At 54.5% G+C, this 16768-nt stretch overlaps 2 protein-coding genes across 4 annotated transcripts in view; one reads left to right on the forward strand and one right to left on the reverse strand.

Moving 5' to 3' along the window:
• Positions 1-1024: 1024 nt before the first annotated feature.
• Positions 1025-6197, reverse strand: DOK2 (docking protein 2). Of its 2 annotated transcripts, none has more exons than XM_055820368.1 (5): positions 5976-6197; positions 4460-4756; positions 4218-4326; positions 3623-3804; positions 1025-3533 (listed from the first exon to the last, which is right to left on the reverse strand). In XM_055820368.1, exons 1-5 carry the CDS (start codon positions 6036-6038, stop codon positions 2649-2651), a joined length of 1536 nt encoding a protein of 511 aa, XP_055676343.1. In that variant the 5' UTR covers positions 6039-6197; the 3' UTR covers positions 1025-2648. The 2 variants fall into 2 exon arrangements, with proteins under 2 accessions (XP_055676343.1, XP_013151514.2); XM_013296060.3 differs by having other exon boundaries at positions 1025-3551; positions 5976-6195.
• Positions 6198-8036: 1839 nt separating this feature from the next.
• XPO7 (exportin 7) overlaps positions 8037-16768 on the forward strand; it is a 49655-nt gene continuing 40923 nt past the window's right edge. For both annotated transcript variants that reach the window (XM_055820140.1, XM_055820141.1), the window contains exon 1: positions 8037-8139. In XM_055820140.1, coding sequence (XP_055676115.1) covers positions 8122-8139 — 18 coding nt within the window. In that variant the 5' untranslated portion in view covers positions 8037-8121. The remainder of the gene's footprint in view (positions 8140-16768) is intronic.

Below are 16768 nucleotides of genomic sequence, written 5' to 3' on the forward strand. Positions count from 1 at the left end.
CTCCATTTGTCCGGGGCTTTGCACTGTAACATCTTCCTCCTCTCTCTGCCACGGATTTTGTTTCCTCAGCCCAGCCCCACACTGAGCCCTGGCCAAGGGTTTTTCCAGCCTTTGCATTACGTGGATTTGATATTCCAGGGCAGGTCCCCTTTTCCACCCTAAAACCCCATCCATGCATCCAGGCAAGGGATGCCGTGAGCAATTTATTCTGGCAGCAAAACCCCCCAGCGCTTCGCCCAGCCCGTGCTGCTGCCTCTGTGAAATGTGATTAGTGCTGTTCGCAGGGACTCCCTCGTTAGCCTGCCTGGCCCGGTGCAAATCTCGTTAGACCCATAGGATCTTTAAGTGAAGTCCAGAAGGTGTTTCCATTTCTTTGGTTAATGAAGAAAAATAGTAGTGGAGGCAGCTGGAAGGAGCGGGGATTGCAGCGGGGAGCTGGGCTGGAGGACAGTGAGAAGAGAGGACTGTGTTAACACTGATTAATAATAAATAACCACTATAATGAGCACTAATTAATAATAGCACATGTTTAAGCAATTGATTCCCAGTGAATGGCATCACGCTGTCAGGAATCCCCATCGCTCCAGCTAACCGAGCCGGCAGCACTGCCGGATGCCCCAGGCCATGCCCAGGTTTCCAGGATCTGGAGATGGGAACCAGCCTGGTTGTGGACAGGGATCATTCCTCGCCACTGTAGGAACAGACCTGGGAAAGGATGGGGAGCCACGGGCTACGGAGCATCTCCTGTCCCTCAATGCACCCTGCTGCCTCCTAAACCACTGCCTGCTGGGTCCCAGGGCACAGCAAGATCTGCCTTGCCCCGTGCTCTCCCTTGGTCTGATGTTCATCACTGGAAAAATCTCCCAGAAAATTGATTATTTTTTTTTTCTGACCAATTTTAGGTGTTTCTGATCAGGGTCCATCCCTGCACCCTGCATGATGCCAGCTGGGGCAGGCGGCGGAGCCCACGGCTGCCGGGGACCTGTTTGTTTCCTGGGCCCTTCAATTCAGCGCATGAGAGAGAGACTGATATAGAGCTTTAATCAGCGTAATATATAAAGCACTTAATTTGCCTTATTAAAAGTCTGCACTTTGGATTTTCAGGATCCGGGAAATTAACTCAAGCACCTAAGCATTTATTTGATTGAAAGAGATTATAAATAATTCATGCCTTTTCTTTGCCTTCGGTAGAACCTGCCAGGTAGGGGGGGACCAGCATCGGCTCCCGAGGTCCCTCCGTCATGGTGATGGAGCCGGAGATGGCTCGTGATGGCACTGGTGGAGCACAGGGAACCCCTGGGAGATGGTTCTGTGCCAGGGGACCAGCAGGTGACAGGGAATTGGGGCCGGTGCTGCTCACCGTGCCCAGCTGAGGGGCTGGGTGTCCTCGAGCAAGGGCTGTGCAGGGCTGGAGGTGGCGAGGAGGAGGAGGAGGAGGAGGAAGAACAGGCTGACCTGGAGCAAGTCAGGCTGCGTACTGGTCTCACTGTACTGGGAGGAGAGGAGCCAGCCACTAAAATCACCATGACAATAAAGCTGAATATTTCATCTATAATTCAGAGGAGCTGGAAAGTGGTTTTATGAAAAAAAATATTAAAACTAAAAACGTGGCTGAGACAGTAGAAATTTATGCCACTGTTCCTGCAGAGCGAGGATGTGGCGTGACCTTCGGACAGGCACAGTGCCCAGCCCTGGCCACGATGCTGGGTGCTGGTGGGGGCTGAGAGCAGGCATGTCCTGGGGGGGCTAAGGACTACCTGTGGCCACGGTGCCCCCTCGGCAAGGGCTGAATGGGCAAAGATCAGGGTGGGCAAAAAGCAGCCTGCAGGCGAGGTGTGTTTGCTGCGTGAGCTGGGCATCCTCTGGTTATCTTCGAGGTATGGGATGTGCATGCCTGGGGGTGTGCATCACCAGCCGGCCCTTGTAGCATGGGCTGAGCATCACGGGGCTGTGCATTGTCCAGCTGCATCTTGCAGCTTGCATTGTGCATCCCTGAGGGTGTGCATCACCAGCCAGCACAAGCTGAGCATCCCAGGGCCGTGCATGGTCCAGCTGCATCATGCGTTGTGCATCCCCAGGAGTGTGCATCACCAACCAGCACGGGCTGAGCATCATGGGGCTGTGCATGGTCCAGTTGCACCTTGCAGCGTGCATTGTGCATCCCTGAGGGTGTGCATCACCAGCCAGCACGGGCTGAGCATCCCGGGGCCAAGCACCATCCAGCTGCTCCCACTGCGTGTGTTGTGCATCCCCGGGGGTGTGTGCATGGGGGGCTCTGCAGCATGCAAAGCTGGAGTTCCGGAGGCTTGGCTGAGCGAGGAGCGGGGGTTTCGGGGTGCGGGGCGCTGGCCCCAAGGCTGCGGGGTGCCGGCGGAGGGGCTGCAGGGGGGGCCTTGCCCGGCCCCTGCCTGCCCGGGCCGTTCGGCGTGCGCACAGCGCCCTCCAGCGGCCGCCGGGTCCGCAGCTGGCCAGATGTGCCCGCCGCTCCGCAGGGATGCCCGGGCGCTGCGCCACGTCCCCTCCAGCCCTGGGTGCGCTGAGCTGGGGGGGGTCTCAGCTCTGCGGCGGGGAGGGGGCGTGGGGGTGAGAGCTGCCAGCCGCGGGGGGGAAGGGGCGGGGGGGGGCTCTCCTCTCCCTCCCCACCCCGCTCACTGCAGGTTCCTCTTCTTTGCAAACTTGAGGGCCACGTTGTCGTACTCGGTGGTCCCCAGCCACTCCTTGCCCTGCAGCAGGAAGGGCTGCCGGAGAGGGACGGGTCTCTTGGGCACCGCGTAGTCATCCCGCTGCGGGTTGTAGGGGTACTCGTGCCCGGTGGGCTCCTCCGGGGCCGCCTGCAGCCTCCACGCCTCCCCTTTCACCTCCTGTGGCTCATCGTAGACGGTGTGGGTGGACAGACCCTCGGGCTCATCATAGATGTGGTCGGGCTTGGCGGCGGTGGGGCGCAACGGGGGCTGCTTGCCCGCTTGCCCCCTTGCCTCCCTGACGCTGTCGTAGAAGGGGTCAGGGACCTCCTCGGGGCAATGGACCAGGCTGCTGAACTTCTGAGCCATGAAGGTCTTGGCGATGGTGTCGAAGGGGATGGCGTACTCGGGTTCCGTGGCTGCCTTGGTGGGAGCATCCTGCCTCCAGCCCTTCTCCGGCACCGGGGGGGTTCCCCAGTGGGGGGAGTTGCAGGATTTGGTGTAAGGGCATTCGGCACTGCGGGAGGGCAGGATGGCACCCGACGGCTCCTCGGCCCCGGAGCAGCTGCTGGGGGGCATCACCAGCTTGGCTTTTGGCACCTTCCCCTCCCAGGTGGGCTCCAACGAGGAGCACTTGGTGCCACCAGGCTCCTCGTGCCCCTGCACCCAGCTGGGCATCTTGGCGTGGCCACGTGGCCGGGTGGCATTGTCCCCAGGGCCACCCTGCCACGGCTCCTCGGTCCCCCGGCCCTGATGCACGTTGATGGCCGACTCGATCGCCTTGAAGATCTCGTTGCCTTGCCTGGTCTCAAACTCAAAGTTGCCTTCTCCGGATGCGCAGCGCCGGCCAGCCTCAAAGGAGAAGGTCACCTAGAGAGGGATGGGCTCAGGTCCCCCCGCCACAGCCCACTGCCACCTCACCCTTCCCGCATCCCACCTACCTTATCCCTCCCGAAGCGCCGCAGGAAGCGGTAGGGCCAACTGTAGAGGACCTCCAAGGTCTGGAAATTCTGCAGCTCCAACGCATCCTCACCGGCTCGCAGGATGTACCGGCCCCAGAGCCGGCAGCGCTCAGAGGACTCAGTGGCCCTCACCATCACGTCGAACGCCTGCTCCAAGGCGGCTGGGGATGGAGGAGGTGGCATTTAACAAGTGCAAGGAGCAGAGGTCCTTGCTGCTACAGCAAAGCTGCATCTCCCACCCCAGAGAGATGCTGTGGGGCTTGGGGCTCCCTTCAGCCGGGGCAGCGGGGAAGTGGTGTCCGGCCGATAAGGGCTCAAGGGCTCCAGCCGTGCGGGAGCAGCCCGCTAGCGCAGTGAAACCCAGCCCTGCCAAACCGCAGAGCAGGAAGAGGCTATTTTAGGAGGAGACATTTTGCCGCACCGCCTGCACACAGCCATGGTGGGGGCTGCTCCCCCGTGCAACACCGGCCGAGGTGCCTTGGGAAGGGAGATGATGAGATGCTGCAGGACATGTGCTGCCGTCTGTGCAAGCAAACCCAGCTCCACTGTGCCTTGCCCACCTCCTGGTACCTACCTTTGTCCCGGGAGCTGTAGAGGGAGTTTTCCTCCATGGAGAACTCTCTGTTGGTGCCCAGTAAGCTCTGCTGGCCATCCTTGCCTGCTGCCGGCTCCTCTCTGCTCCTCTGCCCAGGAAAGAGCAGCGGGTGAGCAAGGGCAGAGCACGGCATCCCTCAGCCTGCTCCATCACACCAAAACCCCGGGATTCACCTGCACAGATCCCGCTGTCTCCCCCGTTTATCCCTGCCTGGTACATACCGGGAAGGCCAGCTCACATAGCTTCTGGATCCAGTCAGCCACCTCGGGGCCATCGGTGGCCAGGAGGTACCGCTTCTCAGTAGTCTCCAGCAGGAAGGGGATGGTCTCCTTGGGGCAGCCGGTATCGCCGCTCGCTTCCACCACGTGCACGCAGTCGCTCAGCTTCACCAGCCGCTTGCTGCCCTCACCTTTCCGCAGCTTCTCGGCAGCCAGCGGCACCGAGCCCTCGAAGAGCTCCAGGCGGGCAGTGGAGCAGGAGCTTTCCCGGTACAAGACGCCCCAGAACTTCCTCCATTTCTACCGTAGGGAGAAGTAGCGAGAGTGAAAGCCCACCCTTGGCCAGCTCTCCTTTCACTCTTCCAGGAGTTCTCATCCCCTTGGGATCACACATGAGCCTGGGGCAGGACATGGGTACAAACCCCTCCAGGGTCTGGGCAAGGTCTTGCACCATCTCCCAGGTGGGCTGGCCAAAGCGGGGGGTAAGATAAACTGGGCAGCATGGGGAAAAGCATCCCCACCACACAGCCGGCAGCCTGCGGCACGGCTTTCCCAGCCAGGAAAGGCACCGGCAGCATCCCAGCCTCACCCAGCACCAGGATCCATCCCACAGCTGCCCCCACCCTGCAGCACCCAAAGCCCCCTGCTGCTGAAGGACTTTCAGTTCCCCGTTTGCTCCATCTTCCCTGAAAACACCAACTTTTAAAGGATTCCTGACTCGCCCTGGGAGGAGGCAGCGACTCGGCACACCGTGCGTGGGAGGCAGTGGCGGCGGCAGAGGGGAAGTGGCGGGAGAGCAAAGTCTGGCACCAAAAGCAGCATCCCCCGCGGCAGCTGCCTGCACCAGGGACCTGCTGGACCTGGCAAGCTTTGCCAAAACATGGCACCCTTTTGCCAGGGTGTTTCTGGGACCCACCACGCCGTTGGCCTCTGCCCCATCCTCCGCCACTGCAGGCATCGTGCGTGGTAGCAGCTGCCTTGCTGCGGGAAGGCGATGCCCTGCCTGCCCTTCCTGCCCTGCCTGCACCGCCTGCCCTTCCTGCCCTGCCTGCAGCATTTCAAGCCCCTGCGGAGGGTGGGTATGGGGGGCAAACCTCGGTGGTGCCTCCTGCCCCGCCGCAGAGCCAGAGGCACCCAGGCAGCTTCTTCCCCTTCTTGCACAAGAGCGGTGCGGCACTGCCATTGCTAAACCCCGGCCGTTATCAGCCGCTGAAGCACCCAGGCTCTGGGGTTTGCATCAGCGCATGGCACAGCTCTGCAGAGCCTCTGCCAGGGGGGGTCCAGCTGGGGGGGGGTGTCTCTTTGCTCCATGACCCCAGCGTCTTCCACCCCCTGCCCATCCTCATCTCCCAGTATGCTGGCGGAGAGCCGATGGGTGGCTGGGGATCCAATGGGTGGGAGCATCCCAGTCCCTTTGGATGTAGCCCTCTCACACCTCCATGCCCAGCCCAGCCAAGCCCCCTCCTCCCGTGGGTCCTCCCCAGGGACCAAGCAGCCACCCCCCCCGCCCCCTCCTCACCTTCCCAAAAGTCTGCTGCAGCTGGAGGTAGAGCACACCCTGCTTCACCACAGCCTCCTCCATCCTCCAGCCACCAGCATCCTCCCGCGCTGCCTCTCCGCTGCCGTTGCCCCCTGCCCCACAGTTCGGGGGGGGCCCGGCTTGGTCGCACCCCCCTGCCCCGCTGCAGCGCTGCCGTCACACTAGGTCTCGCCGTCTCAGCATGTGACGTGCGGTTGGGTTTTCTGTTTCCTACCCTCGGCGCGAGGCTCCAGCTTCCTGCGCCTCTGAGCTTACCATAAAGGGCAAAAGGGCAGCCAGCGGCACGGCACGGCACGGCATGGCATTACATGGCATGGCATGGCATGGCATGGCATAGCATGGCATGGCATTGCACGGCACGGCATGGCACTGCATGGCATAGCATGGCATGGCACGGCACGGCACGGCATGGCATAGCATGGCATGGCATGGCACGGCATGGCACGGCACGGCACAGCACGGCATGGCACGGCATGGCATAGCATGGCATGGCATGGCACAACATGGCATGGCACTGCACGGCATGGCATGGCATAGCATGGCATGGCATGACACAGCATGGCACGGCATGGCACTGCACGGCACGGCATGGCACGGCACTGCACGGCATGGCATAGCATGGCATGGCATGACACAGCACGGCACGGCATGGCACTGCACGGCACGGCATGGCACGGCACTGCACGGCATGGCATAGCATGGCATGGCATGACACAGCACGGCACGGCATGGCACTGCACGGCACGGCATGACACAGCACGACATGGCATGGCATGGCATGGCATGGCATGGCATGACACAGCACAGCACGGCACAGCATGGCACGGCACGGCACAGCATGGCATGGCATGACACAGCACGGCACGGCATGGCATGGCATAGCATGGCACAGCACGACATGGCATGGCATAGCATGGCACAGCACGACAGGGCACGGCATAGCATGGCACGGCATGACACAGCACAGCACGGCACAGCATGGCACGGCACGGCACAGCACGACATGGCATGGCACGGCACGGCACAGCATGGCACGGCACAGCATGGCACAGCACAGCACCCTGTGAAATAGGTCTAAAGGCGGTTCCAAGGGCAGCGCCGTAGGGGTCACCAGCCTCGGCTCTGCTCATCTGCCCACCCCCAGGCATCGCAGCCCGGCCCAGTGCTCCCAGTAAGGCTGGCACAGCACCCAGCACCCAGACTGGCCGCAATGCAGCTGGTGAAGGGTGAGCTGGGGAAGGTGACAGCTCGGTGAGGGGGAGGGAGGAAGAGGTCGGAGGCTGCCAGCACTGGTGTGGGGGGGGCAGACACGTGGGGTGGGGACAGGGACAGCAGGAGCACTGGGTACTGGGAGCACTGGTGCTGGAGAGCAAGGCTTCCCCCTGGCCAGGGTAACTGGGAGCACCTAAGCTGGGTACTGGGAACACTGGTGCAGGGGCTGCTGGGGCACGAGGCTTGCCCCTGACCTGAGTAACTCCGAGCACTGGTGCTGGGTACTGGGAACACTGGTGTAGGGGCTGCTGAGGCGTGAGGCTTGCCCCTGACCTGGGTAACTGGGAGCACTGGTGCTGGAGCTGCTGAGGTACAAGGCTTGCCCCTGGACGGGGTAACTGGGAGCACTGGTGCCAGGGATGCTGAGGCACGAGGCTTACCCCTGGCCCGGGGTAACTGGGAGCAATGGTGCTGGGTAATGGGAGCACCGTTGCAGGGGCTGCCGAGGCATGAGGCTTGCGCCTGGCCGGGGTAACTGGGAGCACTGGTGCAGGGGATGCTGAGGCACGAGGCTTGCCTTTGGCTCGGGGTAACTGGGAGCACTGGTGCAGGCCACCGGGGACCCTGGTAAGCGATGGCGGCTTGGGGAGGCGCGGCCCCTTTAAGCGCCATGTCAACAAAGCCCGCCCCTCCCCCCGCTGCGTGTCCGCCGTCGTGACGTCACCCGCGGCGCAGCGGGGCGGGGCGGGGCCGCGCGGAGGGGCGGGGTCGGGCGGGGCGGGGCGGAGCCGGGCGGGCGGCGCAGGCGCGGGGGGCGACGGGGGCCGCGGCGCGTGCGCGCGGGCGGCGAGGGGGGGGCGGGCGCGTGCCGGGCCCGGCGGAGGCGGAGGGAGCGGAGCATGAATGGAGCAAAATGGCGGATCATGTGCAGGTGAGGGGGGGGGGGCCCGCGCCGCGGGGCCGGCTCCGTGGGGCCGGGCGGGACGTGCCTCCCTTCCGCGCCCGGGCGGCCTGCGGCGGGGCCGAGCCACGGCGGGGCGGCGGGTAGGCCTCGGCGCGGCGAGGCCCGGCGCGGCGCGGCCCGGCGGGGGTGGCAGCGGGCCCGCAGGCCCCGCGGCGCGGTGGAGCTGCCGCTGCGGCTCCCCCGGCCCCCGCCGCGGCCCCGGCCCTCCGCCGCCTGCGGGGCGGGCGGGCGCGGGGGCGAGCGGCCTGGCCGTGCCGGCGGCGCAGCCCCCCTCAGAGCCCGGGCGCTGCTGGCCGGCGGGGCTCGGGCTGCGGCCCGCCTCGCCGCCAGGCCAGGCCCGGCCCGGCCTCCGCGGGGCAGAGCGGCTGCACCGCCGGCGCTGCCCGGCCGGGCGGCCTTGGTCTCCTCCCCCGCCGTGGAGTTTTCTAGCAAACCCTGGGGGAAGGGCCGCTGGGGTCCCCCCGGTTCCCGACCCCCTCCGTGCCGGCCCACCCCGGTGCGTGTGCGGCAGCCCGGCCCCGCCGTGGCCCTCCCTGCGTTTTCCCAGCCTCTGCGTTTTATTTCCCAGCTGCCAGGTAGGCCTGTAGGTAAAACTGTTTTGTTTGGCCTTAAAACCCACCCCCTGCGTGGATAACTGTCACGGAGAGGAGTCGGGAGGCAGATCAGAGGTGACAGTGGCTTGCGGCGGGTCAGGCTGGTGTGCTGGGATGCAAAACCCTCCGAAGAGTCGCTGCTGTCACCGACAGAGAAAGTAAAAATAGCTACAGCTGGGGAAAACTCTGAGGGTGGCTTGGTTTTTTTGCATAATATTTTTTTTTTTAGTTGAACTTACGCAGGATTTGCATGGTCTCCAAAAGACAGGCTGAACTGTAATGACACTGGTAGTTACATATTATCTATGCAACTTTTAAATAAATATATTCTTCACATGATACCCTTGCGAACCACAAGGGTGAGCAGTTTATTAACTCAGAATAGAGCCGTGCAGCTCTCAGGTTGTCTGGCAAGGTTGCTGGCAAATGTCTCTTGGGTAATCTCAGGGGAGGAGAGGAATTACTGCATTATTAAACAATTCACAGGCTCTAATTTTTCTGAAGAAACTCTGAATTCGTTTGCCGTGTCTCCAGTCCTACCTTTAAAACTTAGCGGGCAAGCCAGCGGTTTGACACTGTAGGTGGTTGAAGCAGCTGCTCCTGTTGCTTTAAAACTGCACTTCATACCCTGCTTTTCTTTGTTAAATATTGAATTGAGCAAATGGAAGTTTGAGCCGTAAGAACGGGGTTGTGGTTGCTGTGTTCGACTTGGTTAGTTAAAGTTTAACATCAGAGGCTTGGAAGATGTTCCACTCGGAGAAAAACTGATTTGCAAATACAGTTAAGGCACCTGCAGCTTGGTGTAGTTCCTGTACAAGACAAATATAGCTAACAAAATTGTTATGTACTGTAACTGGATGGGCTTTGCCTGCTTTTTATTGTCTCTCTTCTTCTCTCTGCTCCAGGCAAAAGCTGTAGCACTGAGAAGCTTTCCTTCAGAAAGCAGAGTGTGAGGTTCCCTTCAAAACCGATGGTGGATTTTTGTGGCTGGAGGAAGCAGTGGGGTTTATTAATAGATGAAATTTTTGCTGAGAGGTCTTTCCATAGCCTGAAACTCCAGTATTTTGGATGTGATTTGAGCCGAATTGCACAGAATCCCCTATCAAGCATCATGTTCATTTAACAGAACGGTTATTGAGTTATCCAGCATTGTGGGGAGATGCTGACTATCAGTGTGAATAATTGAGTTGTTTTTATGGCGTATGCTTTGGGAGTTGGTCCTGTTTTAATGGGAACAGGGATTTGCAAACAAATACTGGCTGTCGAAAGCTGTGCGGGGTTTAGCAGGTTAGTAAAGTCTTGCCGCTGCTTCATGAGAGCTTTGGTTTGGGTGTTACATGCTCACAGTGGAACTTCCTCGAGTTGTACCTGGTGTGTTAATACATGATGAAGCGCAAAACCATATTTTTTTTTCTTCATAGACTGCATCTGTGCTGAAGTTTTCTTTACAATGTAGAGTTAAGGATAAAGACGAACTTTTAAGGCCATAATGAAAGAGAATATCGTGTTCTGGTCTTCAAAAAATAGATGTTATGCAACTTGTGAGCGAGCCCACCAGTTTTATTGGTGGGAATTGTGTAGTCGAAGCTGGCTGTGGTGCTTTCCTGTTGAGCAGCTCTTCAAGGAGGGACTGTTCAGTGTCTGGAAACAAAGGATGCAGTGATACTGATACAGGAGCAGAGAGAATCAGATGATTTTCTGTGCCTGAAAAGAAGTCCTGTGGTCTTAAAGCAAATTGTTGTACACCAGCTTTTCCACTTCTCAAAAAGCTTGTAGGACCTTGTTTTGAATTAATATTTCTGTCTGTTACTGGTCTTGTAAGCATCACTTAATCTTGCTGACAATAGATGTTATATCTTTGTGGGCAAATATGAATCCCCTTCCCACATTTCCCTCCCCCCCCCCCCCCTTCTTGGAAACAGATTTGTCATCTTTGTTTTGCTTCCACTTTCCTGGCCCCTTAGATGTTTTCTGTGCTGCTGCCCTAAAATGGGATGCCCTTACTGAATGTGCATATTCCTGTGGGAGGTTTGTTGTAGGATGATGATGATGAATTCTGTGACTTCCATGTATTGAATGTTTCGTTTGTCTTGAATTTAAAAAATCATTGCTCTGATTAAAAATTGTTGTCCCTTCTACATTTATTATTGCCTGTTCTTGGTAGCTTGACTCCAAGTTGAAATAAAAGAAATTTGGGTCAGTGAGAGGTAATAAGACAGGTGCTGAGGTGGCTGCTTGTAATAGAAGAATAAGAAAATTGGCATCTAAAAAGGAAATCGCATCCCCCCCCCCCTTTTTTTTTTTTTTTTGCTTTCACACTATCTGATTTTGGGTTCAGGGCTGGGCGTTTCAAACCCCAGAGATTGGCACTGAGTTTTCCATCTTTTTGACTATTTAATGAGCTGGCAGCACTTTGTTCCAAGCTGGAAAACTTCCGTGTTTGGAGCAGTTGTGTGTTTGTGCAGGTTCAGATCTGCTGGGGCCTCCAGATGCACCGGCACAGAAACAGGTCGCACCGTGTGAGTGTCAGGAAGGACACGGGGATTTTCTCACCAGCGTTGGAGGCTCCTTTGTGCTGTACTTGTGTGTGGAGGCGGGCGCGACTTGTTTTTTTGAGACTGTTTCCTAGGGCAAATCCTTCTTCATCCCTAATAGGACTGAAATATTTTTTTTCTTGTGTGTTTCTGTGTTCTAAAGGACGTTGTTTTGGCTCAAACACAAAATCTAATTTGGCTCTAGAAATCTATAACATTCAGCTTGCTCCAGAGGAAACCCTGGAGACTAAGATGTGTGTTTCCCATTAGATATCTCGGTAACCTTGCGCTTGCTTGGTAAAAGAGTCACGATGTAGCCTGCCGCCCAACTACAAATGGCATAGAATACTTTTTCGTTTGTTTTAGTTCAAGCTTTTACCTTCCATGTGTCATTGGACTCACTGAAAGCTCTTATTAAGAATTTGGGTTTATCTCAGAATAGCCCAAGGGAACACTCTGGACCTGGGGAGGTGGAAACGCTGGTTTGACTAAAAATAGAGCTGGCAGCATTTCTTTTGCAAATTAGGTGCTTTTTTTTTTTTTTTTTTGAAGTTATGCGCTTTTTTAAACTGGGCTGTTCGGATGCTGAGTGCCAAAGCTGCAGAATACCCGTGGTAGGTGTTGAGAGTTGGATTTCAGCTGAAAGGTGGAGGTGTACAGTTGCAGTTCAGTATCTGAAGATCTCGGCAGCTAAACTTTGATGTAATAAAAGTGGATGCTTCTTTTTAGCTCTGGAGACTCTAGGGCCAGCAGATTGATCCTGCCCCTGCTGCCGATATTGGGTGCGTCCTTTGAGGTCCCCTAGGTAGCAGGTAAGGATGTCCTATGCAAAGCTCCTGGCAGAAGCCGCAGCCTGCTGTGTCTGTCCTCCAGATGCTGATGTTTTGAAGCAGCCCAGATGGGAGAGGAGAACGTGGTGGCTTCCTTGTGGCTTTTCACGCTCAGCAGCAGCCAGACGGGAGATGGGCTTGGGGTGGAATCCTGTCCTTGTTGAAGCCTGTGGGAGATGTCACTGAATTCAGGGAGCTGGAGCTGCTCTGTGTTTAGGTTGCTGTCCAGTCTGTAATAGTTCACCTGAGATCTCAAAAACCTCTGTATCTCCAAGGGGAAAGCCAGAGCTCAGTTTGGCATGAGCTGGGCACTTGCTGCGACAGTAAAAGACTGGGAGAGCGCGGAGTGGAGTGGCCAGGTCGGGACTGTGAGCGTGCTGTCAGATGGCTGGTCTCCTCTCCCTGCTTTAGCGACCGAGCTGTGTTCCCTCGTTAACCAATGCTAATACAATTAAGGAGGATTTGTTCGTTTTAATCATTTTAAGAGAACACTGAATGCTCTGTAGCTCAAGAACTTTTATTACTGTTAATAATGTCTTGTTGCCCTTGGTGTTGAGCAGTGCAGTGGTGGTTTATGAGTCTTTAGGGCTTGGGCCTGTTAAAGCAAAGTTCAGGAAGTTACGTTTTTACTAAAAACTGCCAGCAAAGATGCAAGTTTTGTCTTCCTGCTTCTAAGCTGTGCTTTGAAGAAGGCCTTTGTGACTAGTTTACGATGCTGTTCCTGTGATACACTTGTGTGGCTTAGTTGCAAGAATCTAGTTTTCTTTTGTAAGAGTAAGCAGTGTTACCTGTGTGTGAGGTTACTCTTGGTTTTCCCAGTGTAGTGACGCTGGTGCATCCTTGGCCTTCGGTGCAGCAGCTGCACTGGTACAAGCTGACCCCCGTGACACACTCTGCGCATCTTCAGCTTTGATTTGCAAGAATTTCTTTTATTTCTTTGCTCGTCTAACTTTGGCACAGCTGGCTTTTTCTCCACAGTGGATTTGTGGTCTAGGAAAAGACCACCTGAATTTCTATATATATTTTTATTTTTTTTTAAGTTTTCCAGTCAAGCCTGGTTGGAGTAACCTCTGGAAACACAGGAGTCAAACACACCAAGGTGTTAACATGATAAGGTGTTGCTTGCAGCCACCTTATCTCCGGTAGCCTTAAGTCATGTCACACTGATTGGGCAGTTAGCCATGGTAGGTCTTTCTGGCTTGTTGTGGGTTCTCCCTGTTCTCGTAGGACTTAGACCTTCTTAGAAGAATTTTAACTAAAGGCTTCCTACACCTTCAAAGTCAGACCAGACCATAAGGATCCGTCACTCGCTGCATGGATAGTCGGTGGCGCCTCGTACATGCGGTTGTCAATGGTGGTGCTGTTGGTTATTTTTAGTATGTGATAATTCTGACAAACTAATGAAAGGTACTGTTGGAGGATAGTTGCTAAACCACCCAGAAAATATCTCAGCAGAAGCTTGACATTTTTGCTTTTGTTTTTCATTGAGGACAAAATGTGAAGTTTATTCACGGTTCCTGCTAACTCTGGTAATGGTTTGCCAGTGGGAAGCTCGTTGCCCTGGTGTGGTCAGGAGAAAACATCAGCTTTACGCTCCGGTGCTTGACATCTTACTGGTAGCATACTTTGAATATTGCGTGATGTAATATCTCCGTTATAAATGTGCTTTGATAGTCTGATCCTTCTCTTCCTTCTCCCCTTGCCTGTTGTCCTGCTCTGGAAAAATCAGTCGCTCTGCAGGCTGAAATATGTGCTGCACTTTAGAAAAATAACATGCCACAGTTGAGTGCTGCGAACAAGAAGTATTTCTTAGCAGCTCTTTGACAATTTCAACTATTTTTGGGTGCAGTCAGCCAGTGATTGCACTGTGTAATGTGTTTGCTTGTTGTTTGTAGCTGCTCTGGGCTGTGTCTTCAGCAGTTTTGCTGGTGCTGCAGGTAGGCAGAGGAGAGCACCGTGCCGGGGCCTATGTCCCTGCGTGTCATGTATCGTGCAGGCTAAATATTATGCTGTGTGCTCGTGGGGCTGTCTGGCTTACCTGGTACAAGTCTTGCATGTAAATCAACAGCCAGCTCGGGAGTAAAAAGTTATGGCTTAGCAGTTGAAGAGAAAAATACGTTTCATCTTTTAACAGACTGCCTTCTCCCCTTTTCCCTTGCTTGAGATCATTCAAACTGCGTAGGTAGTACAAGAGCGTTTCTTTCTGCTTGCAGCATTTTGGTAGTTTTAAAGTGTAATTGTGAGTTGCTAGCTGAACTCAGGTTTACAATTCTCCTTTTAACATACTGTTCAGTATTCTTGTATTATTTATTAATAGCGCAAGAACAAGAAAATCAAACAAGAATGTATTTACAGGAATCAGACAGACAAATTGTGTTCTTACCTGCCTGTTGAAGCTGGGTACTAGCTTGAGCAGTATCTTAATTTGATTTCTTGTAATGGGGAACTTCTGGTTACTGGATGAATTCTGTAAAAAAGAGATATTTTTGTTTGTTTGTTTGTTTTTCCAAATGGGAACGGGTGTGCTTTGAAGATTTCTCTCCCACTTCGGCAGGTCAGAAATACACATTATAGATTTTCTGTACCTGTATAGCCAGGCAGCAGGATATGAAGGTAGGGTCTGTAGCAACCACTTTCTTTTCTGTGTTTTGTTTAATTTCTATAGTTTTTATTCCATGCCTGGTTGGCGCAGCACCCACACTTGCCTTGGGTTGTGTTGACCGATGGCACCATCGCTGTTGCTGCTGTCCTTATGCTTGGGGCACGTAAGTGCGAGGTGACTTGGTGTTTTGACACCCTTACGGCCACTGGGCAGCCGTAGAGAAATCTGAAGGGCCTGGACTGTCTGGCACTAATAGCTGCCTTTTTCTTTCTGACAGTAGGATTTAAAAGGACATTGGGTTAGGTGTATTAAAATTATGTGTAAGGCACAGAGGCTGTGAAGCATTTCATGGATGTTTCTGTGCTGCTTATTAACTTCATACCTCTGTTCATAGCTGAAATGGGCTCTGGCCTTGTAACTCAGCCGTGGAGAACAGGCTTCAACCTGTGCTCATCCGGGTTTGTTTGTAGCTCCAGAGGTCCCGACTCTTGTGATGGGAGGTCTTATTGGGAGGGAGAGAGTGTTCCTCAGCTATTTAACTTGAACTCAGTCTGATGGGGCTGAGGAGGCAGATCCACAAAAGCAGCTGATCTAGAAAACTGAACATTTTCACACCTCTTGGCCTTTGTGGTCTCAGCAGTGAAGACTCATGCTATTTCCCAGAAAGGGTCAGAATTCTTGTCCTGGCTGACGTACTGTTTTCTGCAGCTCGTGCAAGCCTTCTTGCTCTCGTCTGTCTACCTAGCATTGAACAAATCTGATCACCGGTTAGATAAGATCATCAGAAATGTTTTTCTTAGTTGAGAAATGCATCATTTGGTCACTTTATCTTGTAGCAGGATAGCCAGCAGACTTTCTCATGTTGTTAAGATCAGTTTATAAAAGAAATACCCTCCATTTTTCTGCTAAATATCTCCACTTCAGTATAACTCCTTTCCATCCTTTTAATCATTTTGCCAGTAAAATGAGTTGTGCATCTGTATACCCTGTGGACTCACAACTCTAGATCCGCAAAGGATTTGTCTGTCCTGCAGCGGGACTTTCGGTAACGTATGGTTTTTTGAACGCACCTTTTACGTGGCTTGTTCCACAGCCCATCATTCTGACTTAATTGCTTTCAGTTTACTGTATTCCCATTGAACAGGGGTGTTATTGCTGTATCATCTAAGTGTTTTGGTTAAATTCCCGTTTGAAAAGTCAGTGCCCTTGTTTCACCAGTTCAGAGAGTTTGTGCACATAGCGATTACAGGAGCTATAGTCCAAGGACACTGTACTGGGAGATACTAATTCCGTTACTTCACTTCTAGCAGTTGATAATGTCTGTAGCCAACACTAGTTTAACCAGTAAGTTGAAGGTGACTCGCAGTGCTTGGATTATTTTGCTGATTCTAGATGGTGAGTTTGAGCAGTCCTGTAGCAGCTTTAGTATTTCATACGGTCGGAGGCGCCTCCAGATTTTTTGGGGTATCTGGAAGGCTCCTGTTTTCTCCTGAACCATCATCTCAGAGCACAGTTTCATGTCTCAAACTGTACACCTTGTGCAGACCCATCAGTGTGTGGGGCTTGGTTTTGAGTTGTTGGGGTTTTTGGGGTAGTTGATTCCCATTTGGGTAAAATGCTTGCTGCTTGCTGTGCCTTGATGTGTGGTATTGAGTGTTGCACCTAAAGGCAGCTCGTTCTGCAAAGCTAGTGTCCTGAAAGTGTTCTGTTACCTGTGTTAGAAAAGATGAGAGACAGAAATCTAAAAGCTGGCTTGCTTCACTGTGGCTAGCTTGCCCAGTAGTGCAGTTTCCTTAGCTTTTCTCCCTAGGCTCTGGTATCTGCCATGAGACTCCGTGTCTTCTGTTCCATGTCTTGAACGTGGTGAGGTAAGGCAAGCCTGAAGCCTTTTTTTTTTGTTGTTCTTTTTTCCTCCTCTGTAACCAAATGCAAAGCAAGCAGAGGGGTCTGTTATCTCAGAAGCAGTTTTCAGCTCGTTCAGATCATTTGGCGAATGAGCTGTTCTTCCTAGAGTTCAAAGGAAAAATATTATTTGGT

The sequence above is a fragment of the Falco peregrinus genome, chromosome 17 (genome assembly GCF_023634155.1).
Source record: "Falco peregrinus isolate bFalPer1 chromosome 17, bFalPer1.pri, whole genome shotgun sequence".
Classification (NCBI taxonomy): domain Eukaryota; kingdom Metazoa; phylum Chordata; class Aves; order Falconiformes; family Falconidae; genus Falco; species Falco peregrinus.